The 21,113-nt window shown below is 38.8% G+C and overlaps 3 protein-coding genes across 3 annotated transcripts in view; 1 reads left to right on the top strand and 2 right to left on the bottom strand.

Moving 5' to 3' along the window:
* Positions 1-600, bottom strand: part of LOC115235437 (G kinase-anchoring protein 1-like) — a 2,351-nt gene extending 1,751 nt beyond the window's left edge. The window contains exon 1 of the mRNA XM_029807239.1: positions 154-600. Coding sequence (XP_029663099.1) covers positions 154-345 — 192 coding nt within the window. The 5' untranslated portion in view covers positions 346-600. The remainder of the gene's footprint in view (positions 1-153) is intronic.
* Positions 601-1,939: 1,339 nt separating this feature from the next.
* On the top strand, positions 1,940-13,879 carry LOC115235431 (mucin-17-like). The gene is made up of 4 exons (XM_029807231.1): positions 1,940-2,926; positions 3,236-3,526; positions 3,610-3,686; positions 3,812-13,879. The coding sequence occupies exons 2-4, from the start codon at positions 3,351-3,353 to the stop codon at positions 13,102-13,104; spliced, it is 9,546 nt and encodes a 3,181-aa protein (XP_029663091.1). The 5' UTR covers positions 1,940-2,926; positions 3,236-3,350; the 3' UTR covers positions 13,105-13,879.
* A 1,871-nt stretch (positions 13,880-15,750) lies between these two features.
* Positions 15,751-20,214, bottom strand: LOC115235433 (phosphatidylinositol 3-kinase catalytic subunit type 3-like). Its single transcript, XM_029807233.1, has 10 exons — positions 19,496-20,214; positions 19,039-19,233; positions 18,530-18,959; positions 18,355-18,450; positions 17,624-18,238; positions 17,084-17,556; positions 16,818-17,006; positions 16,558-16,733; positions 16,408-16,482; positions 15,751-16,329 (listed from the first exon to the last, which is right to left on the bottom strand). Exons 1-10 carry the CDS (start codon positions 19,567-19,569, stop codon positions 15,929-15,931), a joined length of 2,724 nt encoding a protein of 907 aa, XP_029663093.1. The 5' UTR covers positions 19,570-20,214; the 3' UTR covers positions 15,751-15,928.
* Positions 20,215-21,113: the final 899 nt, after the last annotated feature.

The following is a 21,113-nucleotide window of genomic DNA, read 5'->3' as shown; positions in this document are numbered from 1 at the left end:
CCAAAAAGAAGCATAAAACTTACTGACAATTGGAAAAAAAAAAATAAATAAATTCGAAATGTCCAGATTTCCCGCCGCAACGTCGCATCCGGTTGACGTTTCGCCGGCTAATTAAAAACAAAAACTCAACAACAACAATGAACGCATGACTCTTACTTTGTTCTGTTTTTTTTTGTTTGCTTGCTGCTGTTGGTGTTGCGGCTGCTGCTGCTGTTGCTTCGGCTTGTCGCCTTTGTTCTTCGCGTTAGTCTTGCTCGTCGTCGTGCTTTTCTGCGTCTTCTTCGGCTTGAAGTCATCGTCCTCAATGCTAAGGACGGCGAATCGCGATGGCACGGCGGTCGCCATTTTTTCGTCTGACAACGAACGAAAGCGCACGTCAAAAGTTGACAGCGACGTCGAATCGGCAGCACTTTCAATGTCAGGCCAGAGATGCTTGGCGAGAAAATTGGCGAATCTCAGATCTCAGCGTCAAAGACAACCTCGTCTCGTCAACTGTCGGTGTTGCTACGCGTAATAAAACCGGCAGGGCGACCGGAAAACAGAACGCGCGCCGAGAAAAATTGGCGCTGTTGAACGTCGACCGTCGACGACGTATCACCGGAAGCGAATCGCGACGTCAGCGCCACATTGCGGCGATCAGCGGCGTCACGCCGCCCGGCGACACAGGCCGGCTAACTGCACCGCGATAAAAAATATTTCCGCGCGATTTCGCGCCATTGCAAAATATATATATACCAACTATGACCTACGACTATAGCTGCGTTCCGATATTCACTGCAAGACTGAAAATCTATAATTTATGTCACGTACACTATAGATTCTCAGTACTGGCAAGTGAATGTCGAAACGCAGCCTATATAAATATAAATTGACAAATATCGATGTTTTTATTGCAAAAAAAAATATTTCCTTTCTTTTATACGTGTTTACATATATATGGCATTATATTATGTCATAGAAAATAACTGATATCATGATATGTGTGTGAATTGGATAGTAATAAATATAAATTCGCACACCACACATAAAAATTCATGATTTTTTTTCCGGGAATCTATAATATACATATATAATGATTTCTAGATTCAATAATCTTAAAAGTGACGAATAAACCTGCGCCTTATTTATTAAATAAATAAAAATTAGTTATATAGCATTTTGCGTGTCATCGATTCATGTTTTCAGGTGCATCAAAATGTGAACTTTATAAAACGAGCGCAGTTGTCTCATGTATTTAACAAATGCGCTCACCTCGCTGTCTCTAATTTAGGATGAAAATTAAACATCTTTCTCCTTATCGAATGTTTACTTCTTCGTCACAGAAACTTTTATGTCAGCTTCATTTTATTGCCGCACTCCATCAACGCGTGCATAAGAAACGCAACCTTCTGTTCATGCATATCTTACACTTTCCGTAATAAAAATGACGTATTAATAACTTTATAAAGAGAGGAAAGAAAAATATTATAGAAAAGTGCGGAATTTTTAGAAACACAGGTCCATTATTATCATTATGTGTATATATATCAAATGTTAACCATATATTATATGAATCCGCGCGGTACTTTCTTGCATCTATACAAAATGAAAGCTCGATGTTAAGTATTTTCACATACCTCGCTTTAATCGCTCGCAAATTAATCGGCAACTCTCGATTTATATCAAATTTTTCCGAGAAGACGCATCATCGTGTCACAAGTACTTATCCAATGAGCAAACAATATTTTTGAAAATGTTCTTAAAAATTTTTGAAAAATATTTTTGTAAATGTTAAAATAATGGGTTAAGTTCTCTTTTAATCATTAAAAAAAATGTTTATATTTTAACATTTGCTATTTCAAACGAATATTTCATGCATGTAGAATAAATAATTAATAAACATTAAATAAATATTATTTTTACAATCAATTGTACAACGTACAATTAATGAAGAATAAATATTAAAAATATATTTAAAAAATATTGTCTGCTCATTGGGTACCGAAGGAGAAAAGGATGTGAAGTCAAACTCGAAATCGAAACTCGAAACGCGCGCGCACGTGATTTGCGCGCAGTTGGCAAGTCTGCAACAATAACGTTCGAGACAGAGAAGGAGGTATTCGGTCTACACTTGTACACATTCAGGCATTCAGACGTCGCATCTATCCACCGTGCGAGGCCCCGTTGCAAGTCGGGTAACCGAGCATGTACTACGTATGTCGTGTTGCGCGAGCGACGTAGCGCGCCTTCTAAACGTCGTTTTCGTCAAATTCGGCCTAGCCCGGTACAGCCCAGGCCTGTTTCTCTCTTTACGGTTGCATGCGCGCGGAATCGCGCGTCGAGGCGTTTCTGGCGGCCTCCTGGTGCTGCGTCGTACCGAGGAGGACGGGAGCCCGAACAAGGTGCCGCGAGAACGAACGAGTGAGAACGAGGGAGAGGGGGATAAAGCGGAGAGATAAGGACGGAAAGAAAGAGAGAGAGAGCGCGCGCGCGCGCGCGCGCCTTCCACCGTTGCGTTCCTGGGACGACGCTCGCGTTAATTTTCGACGCACTGTGTGTACATACGCGTGAACGTGTCTGTATATATATTCTCGCGTTGATTCGGCGGGAACGGATCTAAACGAATTGCGGACGATCAAGAATCAAGAATCGCACATCGAAGCGGACCGCTCGTCACGCGACTCACGGGCTAAGATGCCCGACGTAGCTGCTGCCGCATGTAGCAACGTCAGCATCGAGGCAGCTAGAGCACGCAGCACGCAGCCAAGTGCATTCCTCCAGTTTTCCGCGAGCACGCTGTGAGATCTACTCCTAAGGCTTAGCTCTGTACATGGTCAAGGAGTATGCTGAGTATTCCAGAGGAAGATTTGTTTGAGAGACAATTGCAGTGTGTTTTGCAGATGCGAGGGAACGTTTCGAGGGATGTACAGTAACAGTTCTGGTGATTGTAAGTGTATTTTCAGATTGTACATTGATTGACGATCTATGGAGAAAATCTACGAGTGCATAATGTGCTTGATGATTCTTATATCTAGAAACTGACTGCGAAAAAATAGAGAAATAACTGTGAAAACATAAAAGAATATAACGTTAAAGTGCAATTTGTATATCTTATCGAATACTGTAAATCTGCATTTATTTGCATATACATATTCGTATGTAGTTATAAAGACGTTTTGTTTTTTCTGAATAAGTTATAATTCAATCATATATTAAGATCACAATGTAATACTTAGGAACTTTTTTTGTCATATAGCATATTGATCCTGGGTGATATTGCTGATATTCCTGTAAGAATAGATTTATAAGAGATTGTTTGGTATTTACCAATGTTGATTTTATGAGAGAACTCGATCAAATATTACGCTAAGATGTGTGAGCAAACGGAAATCAATTATCTCGATGGGGATGTTGTTTGGGTTAAACTGGGGGCATGCTGGTGGCCTGGTCAAGTAACTGGATTGAATAATTTGCCAGAAGATATACAAACTGAATTTCGAAAGAAGCCATTAATTGCTGCTGTGAAATTTTTTCAAGAAGATACCTAGTAAGTTGCAGAAATCTCAACTTTAGTGCATAATTAAATAAATTATTTAAAGCAGCTACTCTTAAATAATTAATTTTTTTTAGTGAATTTGTCAAGAACTATCAACAGATCTACAAGTATAATTGTACACTTAAAGATGAATTTATTAAAAAGGGCTTGGGTAAGTATCATAACATTTTTTCTTTTAGAGATATTATAATTAATATCTAATATATCAATTTAATTTTTTAAGTAGATTGTCTTTCTCACCAGTTTCTTCATCAATTATTCAATTTTATTTAATAGATAAATACAGGAGCAAAAGTAAGGACGGTGCCAGTTATATGGACAAGTTTCCAGGCGACGTAGAGACAGCGGAAAAATTAACGGGAGGAGATCCCGACATATTGAGCCAAGGGAAATTCTGTCCAGAAGAGAAGCCGGATATTTCTGCTTTGTTCGGCGAGAAGAAGATTCCGAAAAAGAAGCGCGATCGCGAAGATGGATATAGGCGAAGCGATGGTGTGGACATGAGAAAGATTACACATCCGCGCTTTTTGCGCGGAGAGAGCGAGCACGAAGTTCGTATTCGTCAACAGCCCAGCAGCTTACCATCAACTCCGACTAATACAGGTTCCCCAGTGTATCGTTGCCATTTCTGTACTTTTACTTCCTCGCGCATTAATGTGATCATATGTCACATAAAATGTCATCGATCCGGCGACCCGTCGACGCCACGATCGAGGGTGAAAACATATTCTCAGTCGCGCAGTGGAAGTTCTGATACGAGTACACCGAAACGAAAATATGTAAAGAAAGATAAAAGTCAATTGAGCAGAAAGAAGAGTGAGAGTGGCTTGGAATCAGGTAAACGAAGGCATTCTAAACAGAATGAGAAATCCAGTAAGAAAAAGAAGACGGATCCAGAATTGCGTGAAAAACTGTTAGCTGATTGGGAGGATGAATCGGACGAAGAAACAATTATTAATGTAAATAATTCTCTGAATAGTAGTTCGTCTGTGAAGGATCAATCAGGTATTGATGATAAAGAATACAATGAGGAGAATATTGCAGAGAATAATGAGATTATAGCGGAAACAGAGAAATTACTTAAAGATACAGAAGGATTATCATCAATACAAATGATACAACAATTGAGTAATTTTGATAAGAAATCTGAGTCTGAAACAGATGTTAAGGTTGGCAGTGTATCCAATGAAACATTCAATAAGTCGCCAAAAAAGGACACTTCAAGTTCTGACAGTGAGAGCAAAAATGTTTCTGACAAAGATGACAAAAAATCACGACTATCGTGTTTTGATTTTGATGAGGATGATTTGAGTGAACCTTCTATACCACCTGTACGAAAAATTCCCAGAGTATTTGGTGAGAAAAATTTATCTTTGAAAAAAGAAATTATCAAGGAATTTGCAATGAGTCAAGCTTTGAAAAATGAAATAAAGAAAGAAGCCGAAATATCTGAACTAGGTAGAAATATGGATTTAAAAGCTGATGAAATAATGGAAATAATACAAGGTAGTGACAATCAACAAGAGAAGAAAGAAATCAAAATGAATAAAAAGCTCGATGAGAATGTGTCACAAGATAAAATAGAAATAGAACAATCTGAAGATAAAGAGAAAAAGAAGATTATTCAATCAAAAAATGATCAACAGAAATCTAATATTAACACATCCGAGGCTGAAGTGGAAATTGTAGAAATAGTTGAAGAGAAAGAAAATGGTAATAATGAACATTCATCAAATATTACAAAGCATAATGAAAAGAAATCTAAGATTACCACACCAGACGTATCAACAAAAAGTGATGAAACATTGGAGAAGAAAAGCGAAACATTATCAGATATGAAACGTAACAATGATAAATTGCTTCAGTCCGAGAAAGCTGATTCGGAGGACGCGATCGCAGAATCTAATGATAACACGTCTATAAAAGAAGCGGACGATACTTTGTCGGAACGATTTACCACGGAAACGGAAGATGAAACCGTATCTGAATCTGCAGAGACTATGCCTGAACAAAGCGAAAATTCAGACACTGATTTATTGGATCGGGATCAAAGTATTGACGATAGTCTCTCAGGTATAGGCCAGACATTAATCAAAAGAGGAAGAGGGCGACCACGGAAAAATGCGAAAACGATTAATAAAAGTGCTAATATAGATAAAAGTCCGAAAATAAAAACCAATAGAGGTAGCAAGAGATTTCGCTTAAGCGAAAGAATTGAAATCGAACGAAAGACTTCGGATTCTGATACAGATCGATCGTACAGCGGTAGAAGACGCAAACCAAATAAGAAATACTTGGAATCCGATATATATGTTCAAGATTCTGATTACAAAGCATTCAAGACAGATGAGAGTCAATCTGAAAGTGAAACCAAGGTTTCTGAAAGAATTATAAGTAAATCCAGAAGAGGCAGACGTTCGAGAGGCGCTGACAAGAAGAGCAGCGGATTTGTCACTCAGAGGGATAAGGAAGAAATAGAAGTATCAGATCAAACACCAGGTGTTATTGAAAACAGCACCAGCATCTCATCAATCGATATGAAATACGAAATGTTTGATAATCGCGTCTCTAAAAAGGATACATTGTCCGAAGAAGGAAAATCTGAAGAAGCAAAATGCGATGTACTCGAAGAGCGAATAAAAGCTGCTTTGGATGAAGCAGCTGTCGCAAAAATTGATATGAATGTACCTTCGGAAGATGTAGAAATGGCTACAGTGTTGGAAACTACAAGTAAAATGGAGGAAATAAGACTTGATTTGAATAAATCTGTCAAGGAATTATCAGAAGAGAAAGAAAAGAAAAATTTATTAAAATCAAATAAAGATATTGAGAAAAATCTTAAGGATCAGAAGAAATCTTCGATTCTAGAGCAAACTGAAGATACCATCGATAAAGTTGAAACGCAGCAGGATGTTTCAAAAACAAGTGTGGATATGTTACCGCCAAAAAAGTCACAGATGAAAAAATTTGAGTCATCGCAAATAGATCTTTCTGATACAGATGTGCAGGCTAATAAAACTGTAGAAGCCGAACTTGAGTCTGGATGTAAGATTGAATTTGAATCTAAGATTGAAGTCGAACTTGATCGTCAGTTTGAATCTCAGAATGATGCTAAAGAAAAAATGAATGAAGAGGACGAAATAGTGATAAAAACGACAGTAAGTAAAATAACGGATGAAATCGTAAAAATTTTAGACACCAAAAAAGAGGAGCAGGAAAACCTGAAAAACTTTGAACTACAGGAAAAATTAAATAAATCAGATGAAAAAGAACAAGAAACGCAATCGATAGAGGAAGTACTGCAAAAATCACAAGATGTTAATCGGTTTGAATTACAATCGTTGGAAAAATTATCCACAGTTTCCAAACCAGATGATGCAGGAAATACATCAAACAGTTCAACCAAAATAATAACCGAACAACAATTAACTCCCAAGAAGTCTCCTATGGAAACGAGATATAAAGGTAAATTTACTCCAGAAACGGGTAAAGGAAAAAAAGACAAAGATTTGTTTTTGGAAGAAAGGCCAGCCAATACATTCCAGGAAGCTTTCCTGAAGACTTTACAGATGGATAAGAAGAAGATTATAATTGACGGTTCCGAGTCACCTAAGAGTAAGAAGGAGAAGAAGGTTACCAAGAAGAAAGTTGAAGAGGTTAAAGTAAATATTACTGCCATACCTGTACAAAGTACAAAAATCGAAGATTCGAATAAAGTTTTAGGAATTCCTGAAAATATTCCAATTGAAGGAAATGTATCAGATGTTTCGGTTGTGAGCAATTTTGAAAATATTGAGGTAGTTATCGAGGAGAAGATAAAGGTTGATAGCAAAATTAAAGACAGTAGTTTCGAAACTACTGATACTCGACTTAGATTATCGCCCAACGAATTTGTTATTACGTCTAAATCGTCCGTTTCTGAAAATAAAACTATCTCCGATATTAAAAAATTGGGTGAAATCTCGAAAACTTCTTCTGTATCTACATCTTCCCTATCGTCCGATATCAGCGTACCGGTAAAAAAACGCGAGATGCCGCGAATAATAGAAAATGTTACATTGACCGAACCAGTGCAAATTTTGAAACCAAACAAACTATCGCAGAAAGGTATAAAACATAAATTAGAAATGGACGTTATGAAGAAAAGCGATCAAAAGAGTGGACCTAAGGCAAAGATAATGAAGATAGAAACTCTACCTTCGAATAGTAAGTTAAAAACTATAAAGTCCAATCTGACCAATCCGCACATGTCTCTTACTAAGAAGCTACAAGTTTTAAAAACAGAAGAGACGGAAGCATTTCTAGAGGCGCAGAACAAGGAACAAAGCAACACGCCCACGCCGCAGACTATCGTAACTGTACCAGTGACAGAGAAATATATACAACAAAGCTCCCAAAGCCTGGCGGACATGGAGCTGGACATCAACTCGATGCCATTTGTTCTCAGCGAGGACGTACTAATGCCCGAGAACATTGAGCAGATGCCCGTTGTCATATCTTCTATCATACCATCTAGTTCAATTCCAGCCACGCTTTCCTTCACTCCGACCACGCAGATAATATCGCCTACTAAACAGACTCAATTTAAGATCACGAATGAGATCACCGCGGCTGAGACGTCGCCGACGAAGAAGAAGAGTGGCATGCCAGCGATATTAAAAAAAGAAAGTAAAGCGAAACCGACCATCACGAGCGTTAAAACATTGGTACCACCGCTTACCGGCGGTGTAAAGGGTTTGAAATTTCAGAGCGCCCAACCAACTGGTAAAACACCATCTCTCTTAACGCAAAAAGGCAAATATGTCGTTGTACAGACAGGAGGCACTCAACAACTACGTTATAGCGTTCAAGGTAAATCTGATACTCAACAGAAAATTACCATTCCAACTACCAGCAAGCCGGCGGGCAACGCGCAAGTGATTCAACAAGGTAACAAAGTCGTCATACTGACGTCAGGTCAGTCTAAAATGGTACCGTTGAATATTTCCAAGACTCTAAGCGGCAAAATGCAGAGAATCGTGACGAGTAAGGGCCAGTTATTATGTCCGATCAGTCCGCAAAGTATAATCACTTCGAAGATCATTGCGCCGAAGGCTGACACCGCTGCCTCTGCCGGCTCGTCCACCACATCCAAACTAGCTACCGGTAGTCATAAGATCATTAATACGCAAGGCATAATCACGTCTAAAGGTGTGCTCACTCCGATTTCAGGTACTATTGGTAAAACGGCGTTATTAGGCACATTACCCCAGGGAATTCTCACGAAGGGTGGTATTTATACTCCAATTAGTGCTTCGTCTTTGAGCGGAAAAACTATTATTAGCTCGAAGACTTTAATCACGAAAGGGGGCGCGACTCTCTTGTCTCCGCAAACTCAAAATCTAGGCGGCTCGAAAGCGATCTTGACACCGGTGTCTCAAACTCTCACCGGTAAGACCATATTAAACCCGCAGGCTATCGTCAGCAGTAAAGGTACTATCCTGACACCGATAACCGGGCAACAGGTGAAGGCTATCGCTGCCAAAAGCCCAGTCAAAGGCGGTAAAGTACAGTATCAGCCGGTGCAGCAGAAGGTACAGCTACCTATATTACAGAAGTCATCAAAAGTACCGATATCAGCTGCAGGCTCGCAGGCGAAATCATCTGGGAAATCACCAGGTAGCACATTGATTCTGCCGAATGCTACCGGCACAGGGACTCAGAAGAGCACGTCGCATAGTAAGAAAGGTATCAAGCAACAAGCGGTGGTGCAACCAGGCGCTACCACCATTAATATTGCTTCACCGAGCGGCGCGCAGCAGACGGTAACGATGGTTGCACAGCAAATGCAGCCGAGAGGCAAGACTGCAACCGTGCAAAAAGTTGTTATTCCTAAAACTGGTCGTCAGACGAAAACTCAGCAGAAATTTGTCGTCCAGAAAGTGCAGGAGCCAGCTGTATCGACGATGCAGAGTATCCACACGAAACAGACGATCACCACGACGACCTCGACCAATATACCGATCGCTACTAAGACGGTTGCACAATCGAAACAGACAACCCCTGTGACTCCTCTGAAGTCCTCCACGAAGTCTCATGTCTCAAGCAAGGCGCAGAAGAATATGCTGAATATCGCTATGAATTCGATAAGCACTGTCACGACAAATGCGAATATCGTTACGACTATGGCGTTACCTCCGCTGGAGCCGATCGACACGGAGAAGAAGGCGAAGACGGATCTTCAACTTGCGGATACCATTCAAAAGGAACAAAGTAAAATAGAGAAATTTCAAACTGAAAAAAGCAGCGGCGACGCCGAAAAAACAGAAGAACCGAAAGTGGTCGCGCAACCACAAATCATGGCCCTGCCAACAGAAAGCAGTGATGGCACACAAACATACGTGTTGGTTACGATTGACGAACAAGGACAAATACAGCCTCTTGATAATAATACTCTTATGTCATTGGAGGGAACTACGCAGAATCCTGATGGCACAAGAACCCTATATATAGATCCTAGTTCTCTGGGAGAAGCCGGAACCTTGGATAACATTGTTCTCCAATTCGATAATGGTGTCTTGCCTAACATGCAGACCAATGTGACGGAGGCTAGTCAAACGACAATTATAACTGAGAACTTCCCCACGTCGGAAATGATACAAACGTCCAATCAAGATATACTGGCAGCCGCTCTTGCTAATACAGATTTTCAGCAAGAGATTAACTTGCCAGAGAATCAAGCATCTGGCAGCGTCATGACCCAGACTGGTCTGACTCAGACGAGTCTTATTAATCAGACGATACTACAATCGACTATTATACCGCCTACGGAACCCATATCATCGCCGTCGGTACTGGAAACCTCGTTGACTTTGAATCAACCAATCATGACGCCGCTCGAAGTACCAAGCAATCTGCCAATTCAGTCGACGGACTCGACTCCTACGTCGGTGGTATCCACTATCCCGTCCTCTCTCGAACTACCGATCACCATTACGAATCCCAGCATTTCCTACATATCTGCTACAGGTGAACCGCAGATTCAGATCCCTGGTAACTCGATGCCGGATATTGGCGAGATTATTGAGGGCCCGGCGACGGCAGCGAGCAGCGGAGATATTGATCGCGCAAAGATTCCCGTGAGTACTCAATACTTGGTCATCCCAAATCTGGAGACTAACATCACGGCCGCAGAGACGCAAAACATACAGAGCGCCGAAATCGCGATCACGCCGTCGGTTTCGTACACGGTTACCATGCCGAGCAGTATAGTTTTAGAGAATCCACAGGTACAAACTACTCCGTCGATGCCGATCATCGATGATACGTACGCAGACAATTCGCAATTCGCCACGACGATCGTTGCCGAACAGACGTTTGTGGATGTGCCAGTCTCGGAGATGCTAGTCTCTAAGGCTCCAACAGTCCAACATATGCCGTTAGAGGACATCGAGGCGACATCGGAAATGATTATTTCCACGCATCAAATTCCGGCTTTTCCACAAAAACCAATTATATCAACCGACAAGTCTAAAAGTTTGGACAAGGAGCAGACCACGACGATGCAGGAAGTATATTCTTCTCAGGAAGTTCCTATCACAACCGAAGAGTTGATCTTACAGCAACCGGCTAAGGAAGTTAGCACCTCCAGCATGATGAAAGTTGACCGGGAAAAAAAAGGCGACAATAAGGAGAGCGATGCACCGATGACTAACTTACCGATAATAGACGAAATCACCTCGGTTACGTCTGAATCTAATTCTAAGATAGAGTCCATAGAACGGGTGAGTTTTGAAGTGACTGATTCGAGCGAGCTTAAAGCCGCTGAATCGCACGAAGCAGACGCGGTGGATAAACTAAAGCAGCTAACATTTTCCGAAGGATCTAGAAGTAAAACTAATTTGATAGATCAGCAGGTAGCCGGTACGTCAAACCAAGTGGAGACTCGAGCAGCTTCGCAAATTCTACCAGCTGAGTTGTTAAGTGCCACAAGCGACGCGACTATGGAGGTGGACGAAGCAGTAGAATCGGAGTTGTATGCTGGCAGCACAAGTGACAAGCGAGATGTGAAAGATAGTCAAAAAGATGAGCCGTCGTCGCAGGAAGAATCGGACAGGCGTCGTTTGCGCCAGAGCATGGAGCTGCATTTCGAGGAGGAGGAGGAAGTGGCGATCGCGGAAGCTAGTCAAGAGACGCCATCGCAATCTCAATACGAACAGTTCAATGTATCCATCAGCAGTGACTCCGCGGATCTACCTAGTCAGTCCGCCGGTAAGTTGGAAAGCTCGTTGGGCGAAGCCACGCAATCGATCGCGTACGAGTCGATGGAAACGGACGAGGAGACCATCGTAGCGGAACCACCGACTCAATCTTTCGAACATTCGAAGATCAACGAGGCATCTCAGTCGTACGAAGTTTCAGCGGAGGCCAACGTAAATACACCGACGCAATCCTTCAACGAGATACAGAACCAAGTGGAACGACCGAGCGCCGACGAAACGATCGATGATCAGAGCTTCCCCACGCAGAGTTACGAAATCGACAAGGGGGAAAATATGGCGGAGGACATGGAAACCGATGCTGAGATCAGTCAAGAGGGCAATATACCGTCGCAGTCTAACGATGTTGGTGCCGATGGTATTGGCACGTCGTCCGTGTCAACGAATAATTCCGGTTTGAACGAGGATGAGACGGCGAGCTCATCCTATGTGCCAGAGACACCCGAGAATCAAGAACGCGATCAGGACCAAGAAAGTGCGATAAGCACGTCGTCTTACGAGATTCCACCATGCGAAGAGCTCAACATCGCCTCATCTAGCGTGATACCGGACACATCGGTCAGCGCGGAGCACACCGGTATCCATGACAACGGTGTGCCGGAGATTCCGACCTCCTCGTCATATAATTTGAATCCCGATATCACATCGACTCACCACGTGGACTCCGTGCCCACTTCCAGCTACGAAGATCAGGTAATAGTCGAGCAGAACGTATCAACGTCATACGAGGTACCGATCTCGATGCCTGGCCTGGAGGAGACCTGCTCGCAGAATTTCGTCACGGAAAGTAGCGATCATCACCGAAACGAGCCGTCCAGCTATTACGCCCATCACCAAGAAGTGACGGCGAGTTACTACCAGTCCGTGGACCAGGATGCAAACTCCCGACTGGAGGAGGATCCACATGAGGAGCACGTCACACCTGGCGGCTACTACGAGGGCAATCCACAGGAGGTGAGTCAAAGCTATTTTGCACCGACCGAGGAGGAAACGCCCAATTACACCAGCCATAGTATCTCGTCCGGCTACTACGATCCCAGCAGACCCGAGAGCGAGGCGAGCCAGAGCTATTACTCCACGGACGATCTGGATGGTAAAACGGAGCAGTCGTCGTCCTCATCGCCAAACATCGAGGCATCGCAGAGTTTTTATCAGGAGAGATCGGGCGAGTTGAGACTGAGGCAGCAGGGTGAGGCTACGCCGACCTATTCCGAAGGATACCCGGTGGACTACACACTAGAAAACTCGCCGATCGAGAGGCACGATCTTGTGGAGAGCTCGGTACCAGCCACCAGGCCTATGGACAGGTAATATACTGCGGGGGACGGTAGTAATGACTAAGAGTCCCCGCGCTGACTCTGCAGCCTCTGCAGCCCCGTCAACATACAGACTTTTTAGTCTTTTTTCAAATGTAAATACAATGTTAAGATAAAGTTATAATGTGTTAAATAAGCGCTGAAAATCTTAAGATAAAAAAAAACTTAGTGTTAGGTTTTATCGTTAAGCCCCTTCGTACAAACAAATGCGCGCATGCGTTTATGCATGTTAAAATGAAAAATAAAAAAAGCCGCGAATATGTGTAATTCGTTTTTAGAATCCGGTACGGAGGCATTATATATATATATGATTTCTCATGTTGCATTATATCGTTATAATCTTGATTTTACCGTCATCGACGTTTGATGAAGAAAAAGGAAATGTATATAATCACATATATAAAAATTAAATCAACTATTTATACAGGATGTGTTTTCCGTGTTTTCGAACAATGGATAGAAAATACCTAGCTTAACATGTTTCAAGTAGGAATATTTCAGACTGGATCTTTTTTATATCATTATCCGAGAAAGTAACAGAGAGAAACACACACCTGTATATAAAAAATATATTATTATTCTTTCTTTAGAATATTATAAAGATTTGTCAGAGATGGGCGATTTTCGATTTCTCCGTCAATATTTCTGTATGTTTACGATATAGCAATAGTGAGAATCGCGATAGTGATCGCGATTTTCTTATAACAAGGATTTTTTTATAACAAAATGTTGAAAATAATAAGAAATGAAATATTCTCAAAACCAAAAAAGAAGAAGAATCGTAATCAGCATCCCAAGATTTCACTGCTACTCCGTAATGTCCAGTCATAGTGTAAACAAGTTCGTTTATAATATACTTCTAAGAAATAAGCGAGAGAGAGAGAGAGAGAGAGAAGAGCTCATGTAATAATTATATAAAAAGGAAAGAATCGTAGTAAATCTAATGGTGCTTCTGGCAATACATCTGACTTTAATCCTTAACATTATCGAAATTGGCATATTCTCGCTTGTTTTGTATCCTTTTACCCTGTACTCTGTCTGAGTGCTGCCCAGTTTATTACATTGATGCAAAAAAGCACAATATGTCTCGTCATATATCCACTACAATGTATACTTTGCAATTTGGCGGAGACGCGATATAAATGAGAACTTTCTCATTTGAAGACTTAACTTTTTCGCGGATAAGTTATGCCACGCCTCGCTTTGCTCAATTGTATATGTGAACAATGTAATAATTTTTAAATTGTGTGCGACATAAAATATGCAAGGCTTTGAGCGAAACGAGGTTCGTTCTCTATTATGCTTATGTTTTAGTTTGTAGGATAAAAAGTTTATAGACAACATATATATGGAAAATAAAAATGTTTATTATTTCATCTAATAAGATGTGTATCTTATGTGTTAATGAAACGATTGATGTGTAAAGGGAACGCGTGTAGAGATTTTATTACAGAAAATCTGTCGTGTTTGAGATGCCTAAATTAGCTTGGAATCTATCGTCTAATACTTAAATAAACCAATTTATTTCAGCAGAAATGGAATAGATGTTTAACAATAAGTAGCGAAATGTGAAGAAGTTTTAATTATGTAGAGAGTAGATATAATCTTGAAGTTTTTTATTGCGCAATCCTCAAACAAGACAGATTTATTAAAATATCATAAGAATATTAAACTATATTCTTTATATATAACTTCGTGTTATTTCAAGAATAAATCTGTTTTTATTTCTCGTGGCGTTTTTTTTTTTAATTATGGTCACATATGTACATATTACACGTCGATATCGAAAGGTAAAATAGATTTTTGTGTATTATTGTATTACACTAAATAACATAGATAAACTCGATATAATATCATAGAAAATAACAAGAACCTGAGAAATCTGCAAAGATGGACTGAATTGTTAATGTTCTGTAATTTATATATATATATATATATATATATATATATATATATTTTATATATATATATATCAAAGTTATATTAAAATTCGCATATACCTACAGATAGCATATAGTATTGTAAGATGGGGAAATATGTATATGTAACTACATTTTCTATTAAAGAAAAAAAATTTTCTGATACAGATGAGATATGTATGTATGCTATATATACATTGCTATGTTTTGACTTCATTAAATTCATAAATGACAAAGTGATACTGAAGAATGAAAATACAGAGAGAGTACTCTGCGTTTCACATATATAACAATCTAATATTTTCAACACTAACAATATGAATCTATTTACATTTATATTTCTATTGTGTGCACCACATACACGATTGTAATTAAGAATAAAATAAATATACGAATATTTACATAACAGATTACATGTACAATGAATATATATTATTTCTGTGCAATTAATATCCTATTTTACCAACTGAATCATATTTAATAGAATAAAAAAATAATAGTTATAATTAGACACGCTTTTATTAAAATTTTCATAAAATAAGGTATAAAATATACTATAATAATTTGTAAATTATTTGCCTAAAGTTTAATAATTATTTTTTGCACATATCTAGAATATAATAATTATATACATTAAAGAATCGTTCTCTATCTCTCTCTCTCATTAATATATCGTCATCAAACTCGGCTGAAATAGTATCAGGCAATAAAAGTAATAATTCTTATAAAATATATTTATTGCCTAAAATGCTCCCAAAATACAATAAATTATATTAACATGTTATATAAACATGCCGTGGTAGTTTTATATACAATATAAAATAATAATTCTAGCGCTTCTCTATGGAAAGGAACACAGTTTTCATGATTTCGCTGTACATTGGTATATGTTTCATCTTATTACTTTCTCCAATATTGTGCAAATTTATGGAGTTGCTCCACTAGCACGGCCATCACGGCGGTGACAGACAAATCCAGAAGATTATGCACGTAATGTACAGCCTCTTCATCGGTCAAATCCAATCGTAATTTGTCCTGGACTTTTTTCACGGCTTTGTCCGGTTCCAGAGCGATATCAGGAACACTGGCATCCACCATTAGCGAGAATAGATTCAATATCAAATTAGCGTGCCTACGTAAATGAAGGAACGCTGTGTAACATTGTTTCCGAAATTCGTGATAATGTTCGGAACCGACGCCGCCCATAGCTTCGACCATCTCCTTGCTGAGTTTCATCGGAGGAGGTAAAGGTTTCGGATCTCTACCCAAAATATAGCCGAAATCAATGTGAAAGAGCGTGCCTGTGAAAATAGATATTACAAATCATTTGGTTCATTTGGTTCATTCGGTTTGTACAGTCTTTTATTTAAAGAATATACCTGATGCTGTGAGAAGTAAATTATCCAAGTGACGATCGCCGACGCCTAGTACGTATGTAATTATGCAATAGCCAGCTGAAATTTTGAAATAATAATTAAATAACAATAATTATTCATTTTATTTTATAGAGTTATATTAGTCGTATTCACCGCAACTGCGAACATAAGTGTCCATAACTTCAGGTACTACTCCATAAGGTCCAGTTTCGGAAGGATGATGTTTTCGAAAGAAATTCAATATTGATCCCTCATTAGCTAAAACCTCTGCAACTGTTGTGGATTCGATAAATTGTACAAAACCATGTTTAGTACTTGTTGCGAGTACCCTGAAATAACGATTAAAAATCATAAAACGATAGTTTTATGTAACATAATTTATATTATATAATCTTTATGTAAAAAGATTTTACCTATATGGAGTCAACTTTAAATCTAAATTCTCTCTTCTTAATAATTTATCCATAAGTGCTATTGTTTGTAAAATTAATTGATCTTGTCGTAAATCGTCTCCGTGTTTAAAAATAGCTATATATTCGGTATTATCTGTTGTCAAAAATGTAAGTTTTGATGGCATGAGTGCAGACTTAAAGAGACTTGCCCTAAATAAAATTAATAAAGTAAATTCGAGTATAATATATAAATTAACATTAATACATCGAATAATTTGAATATGTACTTTTCTGGAATAATTCCTTTAATACAAATCTCGGGATCTAATGGAAAAGGTATTGGCTCAAAATTTGAAAAATTAATCTTGAATGCTGGATCTGGATCCGTTAGTAATGCCCTCAATCTATCAGTCTTTTTCTTACGATTTCCGCTTTCTCGCGCAACGGCTTTTACCAGAGATACCAGTTGATCGATGAACACCTTTTGTCGTAAAAGAAACGCTCTTCTCTTTTGCCAAACGGTATTCCCCTGCGCTAATGTCATGGAAAACATTTTCATTACAGTGACGTACATTTCTCTGACTCGCGTATCTTGTTTGGCGCTTATCGCAGGATCAATTTGATCCTCACACTCAATAGAAAGATACCAATAAAAATAATTAGCTAGCATCGAGTTCTGACAAGCACGTGTAATTAAAAACGATGCTAGATCCATAAGCGGTTCTTGACTCGTCGATAATTGACTCTCCGATTCACTAGACTGTAAATAAGTATAATTATGTAAGATATAATATAAAATTAATAGAAAAATGTTATGTTTGACTCACAGTTGTAACTGGAGTAGATGTAGAATCACTATTTCTTATGTCTTTATCTAATTTGTCAGTTTTTTCCATTTTCTCCAATCTTTCGCTTTTTTCCAATTTTTCGGTATTCCAACTTTTTGACTCCAATCTCTCTTCCTTCTCCTTCAACATTGCTTGATAAGCAGCCTTAATACTTTCAAAGTCTTCATATTTCAATGCTTGCACCAATTGCAGCAAGTACAACATTAAATCATCATCTGGCGCTTGATTTAGTCTGCTAATCGCGTATCTCCTAATGGCCGGATGAGTGAAAGCGGGTCCTAATAACTCCAAAGCATCCTCAGAATCTGGTGGTGCCCATAAAGCTAACATCTCCAAGGCTTGACGTTCTTCACCAGCGACTTTCCAATTAACGCATTTTACGAACTTGGTCAACGCTTTCTTCTGGCTAGACAAGTAAAATCTGTACTTCCAAATCAAATCCTGTTCCTCGGTAGAAAGTGCAGTTGTCGATGGATATCCCAATATCGTATTTAAGGCATCACGCACAGTCGAAGTGGGTTTTAATTCACGAGTGTTACCGCCACTACGTAAACTACGGGCTAATTTATGGTGTTTTGCCTCTACAAGATTTTCCTGGAAGAAAAATTAAGCTTCATTTTTCTTTTCTATTATTTTAATATAGTTTGGAGCATATATTGTATATGCCTCATATACATTACTTTATATATTTTCTTTTGTAAAAACCTTACTTGTAAAATCTCATAATCAGGAAGTGTTACAACGTCTGGTTGTAATCTATGTTGAAAAACTTCGTCACCATCTTTTTCATAATACACAATTGAATACTATAAAAAAAAGAAAATAATTATATGTATATTATTTTTTTATATATAAAAAGTACTTTAAATTAATTGTGCTATATACCGGTACACCATCCATTGTGACTTCTGGAAATTCTATCATCAAATACAAGTACTCTGATGCTCTTTTCTCCCTCTCATTGATTAATTCGATCTCTCTGAAAGTTAATCTGTCCAGCCAATCAATCTTGTTTATTTGCCCATTTCTGTGTTTCTTAACAAGTTTTGCGAGTCTTTGCATTTGTTCTTTCCCATGATCTCTAGCTTTCCCTGGTGTACTGGTTGAAACACTACCATCGGCTTCTACCCCGGGCCATACTCTAAGATCCAACATGCCCTGTCGGTATACTCCATGCTTGCCAAACAGCGATATCGTTGTGCCACCCACTGGAAGCTGTCTGCCAGGTCCTGCGCAGTCGTACAGAGTTATGCATAGCTGTGCATCGCGTGGCAGATCCGTGTAGGAGATTGGTAAATAGACCCACTGGTTCCAGCTAAAAATATCATAATATTAAAGATATCATTTAATGGTAATAATACATCATGTAATATAAAATTTGAAATGCAACCTACTTCCAACGAGAGATGAAGTGTTTGTAGGCTGTATGTATAGGCAGAGCCAATGGTCTACCACCGGCCCATACTTGCAGAGATGCAGCTAAATCACCACGAATCCCACCTGTCTCGTATAAACCTGAGTATTTGAGTAGAGGATCGAGAAGTAGCTCGTCGTATTCAGGTCTGTATCTCTTGCCCTCTAAGGTACCTCTGTGAAATAATAGAACAATTACGTATCTAATAAATCATTTAAACGTGAGGCCGTCATATCCTGTAAATTACATGCAGTTGGTATTAAAGACAACGACCAGATGGTCGGACACACATATTGTTGCATTAATTACTCTGATCCGATTATATTTCACATTAGTATAATTAATATTTACATCATATAGAAAGAATATTAAAGTACTTTTATCGTCCGATAACCTAAGGTCGATCAAACAGTGACGTAAACGACGTCGAAACTCACATTTTAACTTGTATCCTGGTATCTAATGAAGAACTGTACACGTAGAAAAACTTATCGCTCGTACTCTCCATCATGATGATATCAATTAATCAAGCACTTGAACGCGAATTTGCTTTTCCATTACTGTACATTACATTTACAATATTGACGCAATTTATGTTGGCATAAACACAAATATGTAAATACACAAGCGTAGATAATGCGTATGCTATTCATCGAAGAAATCGCAGGACAATCTATCGAAATTTGTGCCAAGATATTGTACGAAAAGCTACTGATTGTTGATATCATACAGAAAATTGCATCAGAATAAATTATTTTCGACGATACAATCTATAAGGAAGCCGCACACAATCGAACAATTATTTCAACTGGTAGAATTGTCTACAGCAAAATTTCCAACTATATAATTCGTTCGTAATCTGATCTTTCCACGATATATAAACACAATGGAGAATTACTCTCTATATCAACAAAAATATTACAAATATTACAAGCTAATTAATTAATTAATCCAAACAATCAAGTCTGTCGAAAGCAGACCATTCCAAGTTCCAAGCCTGCTATCAACTGTTGTCAGCAAAAAGCAAAAAGGCTAAAGATATCGACGAAATATTATTAAAGAAAAGAGACCGCTCTGGCCCTGGGTATAAATTTTCGTGATCGTAACTATACCAAGTGGGCCCGGTAGGCTCGAAGATAATAGAAGATTGATGACATTACCGGCCGTTTGACTGTAATTCATACGGTTATATTTTATTTATTAGTTCATCCAATTATTTTATTATCGAAAATGTATAGTTATATATCGAATATCGGATGCAATCAGATGCAATGTGATTTTCCAGATAAAATCAGCTGTTTTGCGATGTTGCCAATTTCCTGCATCACCAATAATTTCTCTGCCACAATAATCATGCTGTGATAAGGTATATATTTCATCAAATAATTCTATTATTAGAAAATAAGCACTCCATAACTGAGTGGTTCGTGAAAGAAGCTGAGTGATGTATTTTGAAAACGTAATGAGAATTTTTACTATCTAAAATATATTACATATATATTATAATATAAGTTAATTGGAATTTGGTCAGAGAGCGGTCCTAAATAATCGGTATTGTTTATTAAGTGTTGTTTAATATACATGTGAAATTCTAAGATTTTGACGAAGACATTCATTAAATCCAAATCTTGCTTTAAGATGTAGAAAAGTATCGAACAAGTTTCATCGAAAATTGAAGTATGAACAAATTTCTTTCGATGCTAATTTATTCTATTGTAATATATATGTAACATGCCTTGGCATGCTTTGGCGTTCGACAACCCCGAGTAAAATAGTTACCCCACGACCGTTCAGAAATTAACCTGCATCGGCTTGCACTTGCTGCGCGGCAAGAAGCGACGCGGTAGCCAATCAATCTTTCGCTCTTATGGGAAAGTTGTAAATTGATTGGCTACCGCGTCGCCTTTAGCCGCGCGGCAAGCGCTGCCGCGTCCTGTGTGCAGGAGTTACCAATCGTACGTCGTACTCTATCAAATAGATTGTTCGTGCTTTGTGGACCTTCGTTTTCTCCGTTTAATGAATGTGCTTTTCGTACTCTTTCGGAAGACATACAAT

Source organism: Formica exsecta, unplaced genomic scaffold, assembly GCF_003651465.1.
Source record: "Formica exsecta isolate Colony F162 unplaced genomic scaffold, ASM365146v1 scaffold222, whole genome shotgun sequence".
Lineage (NCBI taxonomy): Eukaryota > Metazoa > Arthropoda > Insecta > Hymenoptera > Formicidae > Formica > Formica exsecta.
The sequence above is the reverse complement of the archived record's forward strand: the minus strand, read 5'-3'. Positions and strand labels throughout refer to the sequence as shown.

What these genes read in the sequence shown, in the direction of transcription:
- LOC115235433 (XM_029807233.1), bottom strand. Translation starts at nt 19,569, where the DNA reads ATGATGGAGAGTACGAGCGATAAGTTTTTCTACGTGTACAGTTCTTCA. An exon ending in CTGATTATGAGATTTTACAA is followed by an intron (nt 18,239 to 18,354) that starts GTAAGGTTTTTA and finishes TTTTTCTTCCAG; the next exon opens with GAAAATCTTGTAGAGGCAAA. An exon ending in TTAAAGTTGACTCCATATAG is followed by an intron (nt 16,734 to 16,817) that starts GTAAAATCTTTT and finishes TCGTTATTTCAG; the next exon opens with GGTACTCGCAACAAGTACTA.
- LOC115235431 (XM_029807231.1), top strand. Translation starts at nt 3,351, where the DNA reads ATGTGTGAGCAAACGGAAATCAATTATCTCGATGGGGATGTTGTTTGG. An exon ending in TTTTTTCAAGAAGATACCTA is followed by an intron (nt 3,527 to 3,609) that starts GTAAGTTGCAGA and finishes AATTTTTTTTAG; the next exon opens with TGAATTTGTCAAGAACTATC. An exon ending in ATTTATTAAAAAGGGCTTGG is followed by an intron (nt 3,687 to 3,811) that starts GTAAGTATCATA and finishes TTTATTTAATAG; the next exon opens with ATAAATACAGGAGCAAAAGT.